The sequence below is a fragment of the Cervus canadensis genome, chromosome 2, assembly GCF_019320065.1.
Source record: "Cervus canadensis isolate Bull #8, Minnesota chromosome 2, ASM1932006v1, whole genome shotgun sequence".
NCBI classification, from domain to species: Eukaryota; Metazoa; Chordata; class Mammalia; order Artiodactyla; family Cervidae; genus Cervus; species Cervus canadensis.
In genome coordinates this window covers 6,761,608-6,775,362 of record NC_057387.1, presented here as the reverse complement: position 1 = coordinate 6,775,362, position 13,755 = coordinate 6,761,608, and the positions used below count along the sequence as shown (strand labels likewise).

General features: G+C 45.7%; 1 protein-coding gene across 2 annotated transcripts in view; it reads left to right on the top strand.

Moving 5' to 3' along the window:
- The window catches only part of C2H1orf226 (chromosome 2 C1orf226 homolog), a 343,732-nt gene that overhangs the window by 80,733 nt on the left and 249,244 nt on the right, over window positions 1–13,755 (top strand). For both annotated transcript variants that reach the window (XM_043450834.1, XM_043450824.1), the window contains exon 2: window positions 3,046–3,117. In XM_043450834.1, the coding sequence (XP_043306769.1) occupies window positions 3,046–3,117 (72 nt within the window). The remainder of the gene's footprint in view (window positions 1–3,045; window positions 3,118–13,755) is intronic.

The following is a 13,755-nucleotide window of genomic DNA, read 5'->3' as shown; positions in this document are numbered from 1 at the left end:
TCAGAGGCCAAGCCTGAGGATACCAGTCTCTCCAGCATTATCACAAGCTGATCATTTGATGTGTTTATTTTTGATTCATACATAAGCTTTTTCCTGATCTCCAAAAACACTTGACAGAAACCTTTTACATAAAGGGCTGTTCCTTGAGGAGCGTAAGGGCAGAAAGTCTCACAAGTCAGTGGGTGGTGATGATATTTGTGACTGCGTTAAGCTGTTACGTCTTGCTGCTTTTAGTACGATTCACCAGCAGACAGTACAGGTCAGTCTGTCCCTGTCTTCAGAAACTAATCTCTAGAAAATAGGGTGGAAGCAAGTAAATGAAGAAAAAGCACCCCCCACCCCCCAAAAAACAACTTCATGAGGTATTAACCTGGCACCAAGGCTGAGGTTTCTCTGGAAACTTACAAGGAATATTTGAAGTCCTTTGGTTAACCTTAGTTGCACTTAACTCCTCCTTATCTGGAAGATGAAGCCACAGATAAAACTGACTCATAAATCTTGTAAGTTGATTACTTAGTGCAATTTGCATCTTCCTTCTAGTTTTTTTTTTTTTTTTCTTTTCTGGATGGTAGTGAAAAGGAAGCAGGCCCTGATATTTTTAAACTGAAGTGGCTGCGTGAGCTAGCTTCCTGATCTGTCTGGTCTAAGACTTTGTCTTGTGTTTTGCCCAGAATGGAGCCTCAGGGTGGACTGAGATGAGTTGTGGTGGTGGTGGTAATGGTTAGGTAAGGAGATCCTTTTTGGTATGGAGTTATACGTGTACATAATGGCAGTAATCTCTTATCGTACCCTCTGATTTTTGACCCCTCCTCTGCTCCCCTGAAATTGCTGCTCTGCTTTTTGGTTTGTCATTAGTGTGGATATTTAGTTTTTGATCCCTGCTTCATGTCTGCTTTTAATCTCCTTGAATAACCATAAGGTCTAGCTCTGGTAGAGATGGGTGTCTGCTTCATACTCTTTCTCAGAAAGGCAGATTTGTGATTTTCTTCAGATGGTCGAGAAGGAAGATGAGTGTGTGGTGTGACTGCAAGTGGGATGTGTTAGTGAGCGTGGGATGACCGTGTGCATGCTTCGTGTGGGCTGTGTGAGATGAGTGTGTGGTGAGTCATGTGTATGCATGTGCCACATGCGGTGGGTGAGCATGTGTGCACTGCTGTGTGTGTGAAGGTGCGTGGTGAGTACATGCACATGTGCCCGCTTGGCTGATGGCGTGAAGGAGGCACTAATAGCGTGACGATGTCGCTTCTCCTCTGTCTGTACCCTAGACTGGTTTGGGGTTCTCGGTGCTGCCCCTTTCTGAGAAAGGAGGGGGAGGGCATCCATTTAGGTATCTGCGTTCAGACTGATTGCCAAGTCAGTCCTGGCCGGTCAGAGTTCAGGGCAGGAGCCACCAGCCACGCAGCATTCGGGAGGGGGAGTGTGGAAACTGCCCCCAGCTGCGGGGGGAGTTGCTTTGAACTTGGGCAGTCACAAACCTGGCCTCATGTCATTCCTGGCTGTGTGGGTCACTGACATGCTGACAGACCACGGGATCCCTCAGAGCTCAGAGGGGAGCTGTGCCAGCCATGGTTGAAGCTGACGGGGCACTTAGATCCTCAGGTCGAGGGGGCTTTGTTTGCCTGCCGTGGTGAGGCCGTCCATCTGGGGCCCAGACTTCCTACAGGGGGCAGGGATTCACTGTCTCCAGTGCATTACCACACACTGTGGATCAATATGCAGGGAAATTCTTTCCCAGTATTTAGTTTTCGAAACCCTTTTCACTGAGGCCAGCCTCATTCCAAATTTTAGGAAGAACCTTCTGTTCTTGTAACCACAGGAAATACGTTTCTTGCAGATGACTGTCCTGCCCTTCTACTAATGTGGTCCTTGGTTGCATAGACTTTTAAATTATCCTGGGGCTATTAATTTCTGGGATATCCTCTGGGCTGTTTTATATGTGCTTGTAAAAAGGAAAAGGCAAATCCCAGTGGGTCAGTGTGGAATAGGATGGGGCTGTCCTCTTCTCTTGTTTCATCCTACTAAGTAATGATATCTAGAAATTATCTGTAATTTTGATCCAGTAGTCCCACTTGTAGGAATCTAGCCTGAAGGGCTACCTGGATGAGCTCAGCAGTGTGCAGATAAGGAGGTTTGTGGAAGCAGTTTTGTAAGAGTGCCCTGGGGGAGTGTCCATCAGTAGTGGAGTCATCATAAGTAATGTGATAGACTTGTATCCATTGGTGGAGAAAGATATCCAAGTTATCTTTAAAGTTAAAAAATCAAGTTGCAGAACAATGTGAATAGTATTAACCTTTTCACATAAAAGAAATTCCTCTGCGTGTCTATGAATCTATGTGTCCATTAATATACAAAAGAGAGATGTATTTGAAACCATTGAAACCATAGTGCTCTGCATATATCTGCATTATTTGAGTCATGTGTAGCAAAAAATTATATACGATATTAAACAACCTGTATGTCATTTGGTTTAATCAGGTTAAATTTTTAAATGCATAGCTAGTCCATTCCTTTTCTCTATTCAGGAAATTACTCAAATATCTGAGGTCTCTGTAACATCCAGGGCAAACTTGGTAAAGTTTCATTAATTAAAAAAGAAGTAGATATTATTCTTTTTTATTCTTTTAGATTGCTTTAATGCATGAAGACCAGATTTCTGTAAGAGATTTATACCTTATCCCATTTTCTCTTTACTGTAATCCCATTTTACAGATGATGAAATTGAGACAAAGGCAAAATAGCTTGCCACAAAGATGGTGGGAGAGTCTTCATACCTAGCCCTTTCTGTTTCAGAAGCCTGCTTGTTTAAACACAGTCCTTGCCTGCCTCTCTGATTGAAAACAAGATGAAAAAAGGAAGCAGTTTCTCATTTTGCTTTTTATAAAGTTAGGAGTAGTCAGGAAACATCCTTTTGGCTCTTAATTTCCTCATCTGTAGAATGGAAAGATGAACTTGGTGACCTCCGGAGACCCTTCCAGCCCTGACTTGCTGTGATTAGGGACTCTTGCTGTCCCTCTGCTCAACCAATGTTTGCGTCTCTCCCCACAGTACGTTGGAAGTCTGGACGTGCCAAGGCCCAACAGCAGAGTGGAGATTGTGGCTGCCATGCGCAGGATCCGGGTGAGTGGCCGGAGATGGGGCGGTGTGGGCCTGGAACTCAGGCATCCTCCCTGCTTGCCCTTTTAGAAAGTGCTCAGGCTGCCAGGATGGATGGCTGCACTCTGTGCAGGACACCAATCCTGTCCAGGAGAGCTCTTCTGAGTTAGGTGGTTGATGTTGCTTAAAGGCCAAGGTTAAAATGGACACATGACGGCCGGAGGGCTACCACCCTCTCTTGTCTTGTGAACTACCACTTCTCAGACTGAGATGCAAGTTACCCCTGAGGGGGTGTGGTCTGCCAGGGAGTGAGAGGGAGACTGGTGAAGTTATTCAGTTTTTAGTGAAAAGGTTTAGTAATTAGCTGATACTTGGCTCAAAGCACTTTTTAAAAAGTAAAGCATTTTTGTGGTGCATGAAGGAAATTTATGTAAATTTTTAAGAACAAATGTGGGATTTCAACAGAATTTCCCTGATCAGCTGCTTTAGGCTCTGGACATGTGTGTGTATTCTCTTCTGATATTTCAGATATTCTAAAAGAGTTTGGTCAACTTTCCAACCTATTGCTTTAGGACCAGAGTCTGTGGTACATGGATCAGAGATAGAATAAAAATTAATTTTGTCTTCTGACCACTGTGAAGGAATTTCCCCATGTACTCTGTCGTGAAACAGAAGAGGTTAGATTTGTGCAGTGTAAAGGTGGATCTGGGATTGGGCAAATGAATTGGAATGATTTTTTGGAGAGAATCGGTATTGGAGGTGGCTGGATTGGTCATTCTGAATGCAGCCTGGTTTGAGCTCTTTGTCTTCCAGAAGAATCTACTCACTTCAGTGGAAAACATATAGATGTTGGGAGCTTCATTTTGCTTTTTGTCAGTTTTTTTTTAGTCAGTTTATCTGAACAACAGAAACCTCAATTTATCGTGTTTTCTCTAAGCAGTTCATCAGCCTGCTTATTTTAGGCCATTCACTGCTTTGACCCTCCCAGTTCTTCAGCATTTTTTGTTGTTAAGTTGAATTTGTTGAAAGTGTTCTTAAATACATCAATACTGTTTTTCTTGGACGCAGGAATGAGTCACTTTCACATGAGTTCATGTAATGTTCACAGCAAACTGTGAAAGGGGATCATGTTACCTTCATTATCTGGATTAAACTGAGGCTCAGAGAGTCACAGAGGTCTTGAAGTGGTGGGTATGTAGCCTGCATGCAGTTCTCCACTTGGTTTCATGAGAACATGCCTTTGACTTCAGGCCTGGCACTCAGGATTCCCAGACCTCTTCTCTTCCTTCACCTTCCCACTCAGGTAGAGACCGCTCAGGCCTGGCTGGGTGTATCTGGGGTGTTACCCTTGTGAGGGTGAGTTATTCTCTCACCACAGTTGTGACCTTGGGGTTTCAACCAAGAGAGTCCCTCTTTTCTTCATACTCGACTAGGACACAGTGAATATGTTGTTTCTACTATTACTATCATTATTAGAGTAATTAATAATAATAGCAGCTAATATTTAGCACTTACTATGTGATAGGTGCTTTACTAGGCCTTTTAATATGGAAATAATGTTATTTATTATTTGTAGCTACTCTAGATGAAGTGAGAGTATTATTTTTATATTTTGTAGATGAGGACATGGAAGCCTGGGGCATTAAATAATTAATTCTAGATCAAGTTGGTGTCAGTAGTTTGAGCTGGCATCCACACCCAGAACTGTGCTGCTCCCTGGTTTGGGCGATGACTCCCGCTGGAGAATTGCAAGGTCGGGACTTGGAGCCTCCCCAGTGACGGAGTCAGTGGCAGGAATCCAGCTTTGTAGAAAGAATGGAGGTACAGGAAAACAGCATCTCGAAGCAGAGGTGGGCCGTGGCGTCTGGTGGCGCTGGCCATGCGTGGGATCTGGAGTCCTTGGGCTGGAGTGTGGCCCCTGTCTCCCCTCCCTCGTCACCTGTCAGCCCGGTGGGCCGTGTGCCAGCAGCTCTGTTCCCTATGACCTGCTTCCGGTACTTAATGAGCAGCTCATTAAATTAGAGGGAGGAATTAATTGGCCAGAAAGCTGTTTGGTCTGGCTGTCCAGTCACTTGTTTAGTCTGGCCACCAATGAGAACCCTGAACCCCCCAATTCACTGTTAGGTCTGGGATGCTATTTTCTTTTCTTCCCTCCCTTTTAGAAGCTGTTTTGGCTGTAATTACAGTTGTCAGGAACCAGAGCATGTGATTTCCGTGTAAAGGACTGTTCCTGACTTTGTCCTTTTCTGTTGAATGGTGCCTAGCTAACCTTGGGCAGGACACTGCAGAGTTGGGGTCCTGGGTGCTCTTGTGGACTCACAAGATGCAGGCCTCCAGTTTGGTCCCAAGCAGGGGCTCGTCCTCAGAGGAGAGCAGTTCCTCTAAGGACCTTGGTGCCTTACGTCTGTGAATCGAGTTGTGCCATGCCAGGCCCTCTAGATGCCAGTCTTCCTGGACAGGACGGTGGATGAAGCGGTGCAGATTGTCTCCATTTCCCAGAGAGGGAAGCCCTCAGTGACAGGCTGGTCCTGAGGTCACCAGACTCATCTTCCGAGCTGGGGCCTCAGTGGCCATTTAGGGTCCTGTTCCTGCCCCCGTGTTTCACCTGCAGGGCCGACTCCAAGCTAACTAGATGGACTGTTGATTTGACTGATGCTTTTCTTCTTTCCCCATTTCTCACGGGTACTCTCGCCATAGAGATTTTCTTTTAAAATTTATGTTATCTGTCTTCGGCATTTTTTTCTTTGTCATGTGCTTGCAAAGATTTTTTCTTTATGGTGATTAAAAACACATGACATTTTAACCATTTAAAAGTGTATAATTCAATAGTGTTAAGTATATTTACACTGTGTAATAGGTCACTCTGAAATTTTTGCAACACTGAGACTCTGTACGCATTAAACACTAATTCTTCCTTCCTCTTCCTACAGCCCTTGGCCACCACCTTTATATTTTCTGTGTGTATAATTTGACTGTTCAGATACCTCATATTTATGGAATCATACTGTATTTACCATCTGGCCTGGCTTATTTTACCTGGCATAATGTTCGTAATGTTCATCCATGTTGTAGCACGTGACATTTCCTACCTTTTTTGGCTGCATAGTATTCAGTTGTGCCCAATCCTTTGTGACCCCATGGACCGCAACCCGCCAGGCTCCTCTGTCCATGGATATTCCAGGCAAGAATACTGGAGTGGGTTGCCATTTCCTTCTCCAGGGGATCTTCCCAACCCAGGGATTGAACTCGGGTCTCCTGCACTACAGGGCAACTCTTTACTGACTGAGCTTCAGGGGTGTGTACAGTTGAACGTGCATAGCACATTTTCTTTATCCATTGTACACTTGGGTTTCTTCTACCTTTTGGCTATGGGCTACTGTGAATAATGCTTCAGTAAACTTGAATATGCAAATTTTCTTTGAGACCTGTTTTGAATTCCCCTGATGTGTATTCAGAAGTGGGATTACTGGGTTAGATGGTAACGCTTTTTTAAAACTTTCTGAGGACTCAATGTGCTGTGTTCCATAATGGTTACACCATTTTTGATCCCCCCGCAGTATAAATTTTTTTTTCCTCAGTAACATGTGTGTCTTTTTGCTCTTTAAATTAGATGAGTTTTCTTTTTCCTGGTAAGGGTTTGTTGGGATGGGAGCCATTAGACACTTGGAGTGTTCATGGGTGGTTTCAGGGAGCAGGACATGGGTTCATAATGGATTGCCAGGATGCTTGCTGTCACAGGGACCCCCCGGCTGAACTCCCTATGCCAGAGTGTGGGAGTTCCTTATACTGTATTTCTGAGGGCAAGATCTGGGGTTGTTAATGGTAAGTGCAGCCTTAGCACAGGTGGCATGTATGAGTTGGCACATAAATGGATGAATTCATCAGCATTTCTTAGAAGGCCTCCCCTTAATTTAGCACCTTCACCTTCTGCTTCTCTAACATTCCAAGCAGAACCACTTCTGGCCCTGCCCAGGTCCCCCAGGTCCCTCTTGCTTGGATGCACAACTGTTGGTCAGGCTCCGGTGGCCAGCGTGGCGTGTTCCCGGTTCTCATGTTTGGAGACCACTTAGAGCAGAGACCACGCAGGTGGGATGCTAAGACCTGGGGGTTGGCTGAGGAAGAAGCGAGGAGCAGAAGAGCCAGCCCTGCTCAGCTGGGGAAGGGTGTTCAGCGCTTCCTCCTGCTCTGTGGCTAATAGCGATTATTCGTGGGTATTTGTACCTTGTACACTTACAACTTTTCACATTCTTTCACGTAGATCATTTGGGGCTTCCCTGGTGGCTCAGATGGTATAACATCTGCTTGCAGTGCAGGAGACCTGGGTCAGGAAGATCTGTCCTTAGGTCAGGAAGATACCCTGGAGAAGGGAATAATCTTCTTCCTGCTGTTTGATGAGAGGCAGGAAGATGGGACAGGGAGGAAGGAGGGAAGGGGACGCCTGGCACATGCTGTGCTGATGATTCAGTATTCTGTTGGCTGCCGATATTCAGCAATGGGCAAACTAGACACATATACATCATTAGTGAAAGGGTAAGAAGCTAAGGAAGTGTGTAACTGGGAGGTGTTGCCCAACTTGGGGGACACAGGGAAGGCTCCTGGGTTACTGAGGATTGGAGTCAATGATCAGTAGATACTGCAGCCAGATGACCCCAGAGAAGAGACTCTTGTGGCTTAGGGAGGACTTGCTCTCCTGAGGGGAGGTGGCCACATCACACTGCACTGTCTTTGAACCTCAGCTTCCTGGCTTCATGCCTGACCATTAGAACACAGTAGTGTTTTGTGAATGAACAAGTGACTCAAATGTTTTCCTCAATAAAATGTACTTGATTAAACTCAGTCTATTGTGTACTTCACATACCCAGAATCATAACACACCATTCATTGTTTGATGTGACTGTAATTGCAGTTTATCAGTTTGTCCGTCAGATTTTACAGAGGTCCAAGGTCACACAGGAGGAAGACCCAGATCTTCCGATGCCCAGCCCAGTATGCTTTCCACTGCGGAGTGAGGCCAATGGAAATTCACTGCACATGTTTTGGTTCCTTGTTTTCTTTGGACAGCTTCTAGGAATTTCCATTGATTAATTGGGAGTTGGGGACGCTTTGACTGTCAAACTGAGTTGGAATGAACTGCAGCTGTGGGTAGCAGCAGTTTAAAAAAAAAATTTATAATTGGAGGATAATTACGGTATTGTGATGGTTTTCACCATACATCAACATGAATCAGCCATGGGCGTACATGTGTCTCCTCCCTCCCCACCCCGTCCCTCCAGCTTGTCACAGAGCACCGACTTTGGGTGCCCTGTGTCAGACATCAAACTCCCACTGGCTCTCTATTTCACATATGGTGATGTGTATGTTTCAGGGCTATTCTCTCAAATCATCCCACCCTCTTCTTCTCCCACCGAGTCCAAAAGTCTGTTCTGTTTGTCTGCGTCTCATTTTTGAACCTGATTTTTGTTTGTTTCCTTTTTCAGGATTTGCCGTGTTCCCCAAGGTTGAGACCCTTGACACATAAAGACCATGGTCTGTTCCCTTGTTTGTCTTACTCTTAAGAAATCTTCAGTTTTCTGTTATTTTCTGTATTAGTTTACTGTTGCTACTGAAACAAATCAATGCCGTCTGACTGGTTTAAAACAAGGCAAGCTTATTATCTTACAGTTCTGGAGGTCAGAAGTGGGTCTTACGGGACTAAAATAAAATTGTGTCAGCAGGGCTGCGTCCCTTACAGAGGGTCTAGGAGAGAGTCTGTCCTTGTCTTTTTCAGCTTCTGGAGGCCACCTGTGTTGCTTGGCTCGCAGCCTCGTCACTCTAAACTCTCCTATCATCACCATGTCCTCTTCTTTGCCCGTGACCCTCCTACCTCCTTTTTATAAAGATCCTTTTGATGACATTGGGCCTATATGGAGAATTCAGGATCATCGTCCCATCTCACAGTTCTCAAGTGACTTCTTCAAAGTCCTTTTGCCATGTAAAATAACACTGTCACAGGTTCCAGGCATTGGGATATGGACACCTTTGGAGGCCCGTCATTCCACCTACCACACCTGACTTGTTTATTGTCTACCAAATAGGATACACTAAGTGATGGAGGCCAGACCAAACCAACAGGCCCTCTAATTTCAGATCACATACTTTACCCACTGCCTCATGCTAGGTTGACCACATGCTCCTCTCTGATCTTTGTGATGACCCAGGTAGGGAGGAAGCTTAAGAGATATTCTCCAGAAGCACTGGATGATTATCCTGCTCTCTGTCTGCTCAGCTGTTCAGTCGTGTCTGACTCTTTGTGACCCCACCAGGCTCCTCTGTCCATGGGATTGTCCAGGCAAGAATACCTGAGTGGGTTGCCATTTCCTTCTCCAGAGGATCTTCCTGACCCAGTGATTGAACCCGCATCTCCTGCATTAGAGGGATTCTTTACCTCTGTGCCACTTGGGAAGCCCTGCTCTTCGTCTACCAAGGATCCAGAGGTTTGAGAAGATGCCAGCTGGACAAAGACAACCATAGAAGAGGGGGTATGACTTTAAAAAAAAATTGCACAACTTAGAATGATTCACAAAGTTCAGAGAAGTTCTGTGAGCCCACAGTTGGTCTGACACAGTGGGATCGCTTGCTTGGAGGTTACTGGTTGAAAGTTGAAGAGTGGCTGGTAATACTGAAATCAGGCTACTGACTTTGCACCATTGGGTCTGCTGTGTGAATAGGTGAATTTGGTGGCCAGATATTTAGTATGACTTTCAAGGCCTTTGTTCCCAAATATTAATACCATTCCCTATCATTGCACTTTTTGGATTCCTCAGGAAGGCAGCACTGTGTAGTCAGAAGAGCTCTCAGTGGAGAATGAGAGTTGAACTTGCAGCCCCTTGACTTGGTGTGTAAACTTGGTGAGGTGTTGACTGCCAGTAATTTCAGTTTCCTTGTTTATAAAGGGGAAAGGATGATACTTGTTGTTTTCCCTGGTGCTATTGTAGAGTGGGATAATGCATGAAAAACTACTTTATAAACCAAAAAGGATCATTTGTACTCATTATTGTCATTTTTACACCTTCTTCTGGATTTCAGAGCATTTCATATAGATAAATACCCTCAGATACTGAGCTGCTTCATCTAGCTTCTTTTAATAGCCAGCATCTTTTCCCAGATTTCGGTGGCAAGCCTCGCTTCCATGGAGAGGCTTCCCCCACTCGATCGTTTTGTCTTCTCATATGGTCTCGGGGCACCGCACTTCCCTCTCTTGTAGCGCTTGTAACAACTATATTCCCAGTGTCTGGCAGGATGCCAGCCTTTGCTCGGTAGACTTTTGTTGAGTGACTGAGAAAATTAATCTTAGCTGATAGCCATGTGAGCAAGAAAGCAGTGAGACCCAGCGAGGCTCTCCTGAGGGGCTGGGGTGCCAGGGAAGGGGGAAGCTGCAGTGAAGTCAGACCTGGCCTGCTTTGTCACTTGCCAGAGACGCTGGTGTGTGGAGAGCCAGGCCGGGCTCCAGAGTGGCAGCTGATGTTCTGTTACTGCCTCCCCTTGGGAACCCGTTGTAGCTGCTGGAAGGGAAGCCTCGGGTGGGGAAGGGTAGAGGCATCTTGCTGGACCTTCAGGGCTGGAGAGAAGGTGGCTGTCTTTGCAGCCACAGACCGGATTTGTGCCTGTTAAGAGCCCAGGGGACTGCGCTCTGCAGCACAGCCTCCCCAAGGCCACGCGGCCTGGCTCTGCGGGTGTGTGCATGCAGCTAGATGCGCTCAGAGGTGTGGTCCCCCGTCGTGGCTGCCTGAGTGTGGGCCACCCTGAAGATAGCTTTCACAATAGTCCAGCACGGGATCAGTTTGCTGTTGAACAGGGCCTTGATCTCTCAAGAGGGACTGCTCAGGAGTGCTGTGGTCAGTGGCCTGGAACAGAATGGGCAGGTGACCGGGACATGGCCAAGCCCTCCCCACTCCTGCAGCTCCCTTCCAGTAGTGCCACCTCTTCCGGAAACTTCTCTCAAGAGAACCAATAGACGTAAAATGGCCCTGGATGCTCTTGGCGGAAGATCCGGGCACTGGGGGACAGCGGGGCCGTATGGAGCAGTGGCTGGAGTTGGCAAGTGCCTTACAGCTGCGCGCTTCCCTCCCCATGAGCATTCAGCCCCTGCATGCGGCCACCTCATTCATTTGTGGCCTCCTCATACATTCAGCCACGAAATCCATGCTTTACCCCCTTCTGGAAGGCTTTGTCCAGGAAACATTTCATTTGGGTAACTCTCCCCCTCAGCAGCTACCCTCAGCATCATTTTCTCTTTTGCCATTAATTGTTTTCCTTTTCTTTCCAAATTCGGAGTTGGCAAGGTTGCCTCTGAGCAGCTTAGATTGTAACACAGGCCTCCGTAGTCTCATTACTTTAGCATGGCCCTGTTCATTTCCTATTGCTACTGTAACAAATTACTACAAATGTAGTGGCTTAAAGCAAAGCAAGTCTATTATTTTACACTTCTGGAGGTCAAAAGTCTGAAAGGAGGCTAAAATCCAGTTGGTAGGACTGCTTTCCTTCTGAGGCTCGAGGGAGAATCTGTGCCCTTGCTTTTCTGGCTTCTAGAGGCCGCCTGAATTCCTTAGTCCTTGGCCTCTTTCCATCTTCAAAGCCAGCGATCACATCTGACCTCTGATGCTGCTGCCTCCCCCTAACACGTGTAAGACCTTGGTCATTACGTTGACTCTTCTTCTTCCTCCTGACTATCCAGAATGACATCCCTGTCTCGGGGTTCTTAATTTAATCACAGCTGCAGAGTCCCTTTAGCCACGTAAGGTAACATAGTCACAGGTTTTGGAGATTATGTTGTGGACATCATGGCGGTAGTGGAGCGGGGACGAGTAGTGTGGTGGTGACATTATTCTGAAAGTTAGACTTGTAGCAGAGATTGGAAAGATTCCCCCCCTTTACTGAGGTGCTCTAGTATTGGGATCGTAGGTACTAGGTTCACATCCTCTTCCTTCTGTTGACTAGATGAATGATTTTGGACATGTTTCTTACTCTGCCAGGCTTTAATCAGTAAAGTTGGGATATCTTCGGTTCAGTTCAGTCACTCAGTCATGTCTGACTCTTTGTGACCCCGTGGACTGCAGCACGCCAGGCCTCCCTGTCCATCACCAACTCCTGGAGTTTACCCAAACTCATGTCCATTGAGTCAGTAATGCCAACCAACCATCTCATCCTCTGTCGTCCCCTTCTCCTCCTGCCTTCAATCTTTCCCAACATCAGGGTCTTTTCAAATGAGTCAGCTCTTTGCATCAGGTGGCCAAAATATTGGAGTTTCAGCTTCAACATCAGTCCTTCCAATGAGCACCCAGGACTGATTTCCTTTAGGGTGGACTGGCTGGATCTCCTTGCAGTCCAAGGGACTCTCAAGAGTCTTCTCCAACACCACAGTTCAAAAGTATCAATTCTTTGGCACTCAGCTTTCTTTATAGTCCAACTCTCACATCCATTCATGACCTCTAGAAAAACCATAGCCTTGACTAGATGGACCTTTGTTGGCAAAGTAATGTCTCTGCTTTTTAGTATGCTGTCTAGGTTGGTCATAACTTTCCTTCCAAGGAGTAAGTGTCTTTTAATTTCATGGCTGCAATCACCATCTGCAGTGATTTTGGAGCCCCCCCAAAAAAGTCAGCCACTGTCTCCCCATCTATTTGCCATGAAGTGACGGGACTGGATGCCATGATCTTAGTTTTCTGAATGTTGAGCTTTAAGCCAACTTTTTCACCCTCCTCTTTCACTTTCATCAAGAGGCTCTTTAGTTCTTTTTCACTTTCTACCATAAGGGTGATGTCATCTGCATATCTGAGGCTATTGACATTTCTCCTGCCAATCTTGATTCCAGCTTGTGCTTCTTCCAGCCCAGCATTTCTCATGATGTACTCTGCATATAAGTTAAATAAGCAGGGTGACAATATACAGCCTTGACGTACTCCTTTTCCTATTTGGAAGCAGTCTGTTGTTCCATGTCCAGTTCTAACTGTTGCTTCCTGACCTGCATGCAGGTTTCTCAAGAGGCAGGTCAGGTGGTCTGGTATTCCCATCTCTTGAGAATTTTCCACAGTTTATTGTGATCCACACATTCAAGGGCTTTGGCATAGTCAATAAAGCAGAAATAGATATCTTGGCAGATATATTTTTCAGTTTTATCTGAGTGCGTGCAAAGCACTGAGCAGAGTGCCTAGCACATGGATTGTGCACCATAAATAATAATTCCCTTCTCTCCTTTCTAATTAATGTGTATTGGGCAGGGCAGTGGGCTCAGAAAATCATACAAGTCAGCTGTCAGACACGCTTAAGCACCGGGTAAATGTTAGCTGTTAAAAGCATCAGCTTTGCGTGCCAATTACCTTTTTCCCTTCGTTTGTGGATAAGTGTTTCTCGAAATGGGTTCTGTGGCTGTCTTGCAATTTAAGGATGTAGTTTCCAGGGTCTGAGTTCTTTATAAGAATTTAAAAATTTTGTGTTGTCATTTGAGCCAATGACAAAATAAAATAAGCCTATTGCAGTCTTTCAGAAGGGCCATATTATGCTCGAATGCTGCCAACTGATTTTATCGTCTATAGTTTTGGTTGTTTTCTTGTGTTGGCACCAGACAGTTCTTTTGTAATTGTGCACTGAAGAAAAGTTTACAGTGTGTCTATAATGAATTCCCCT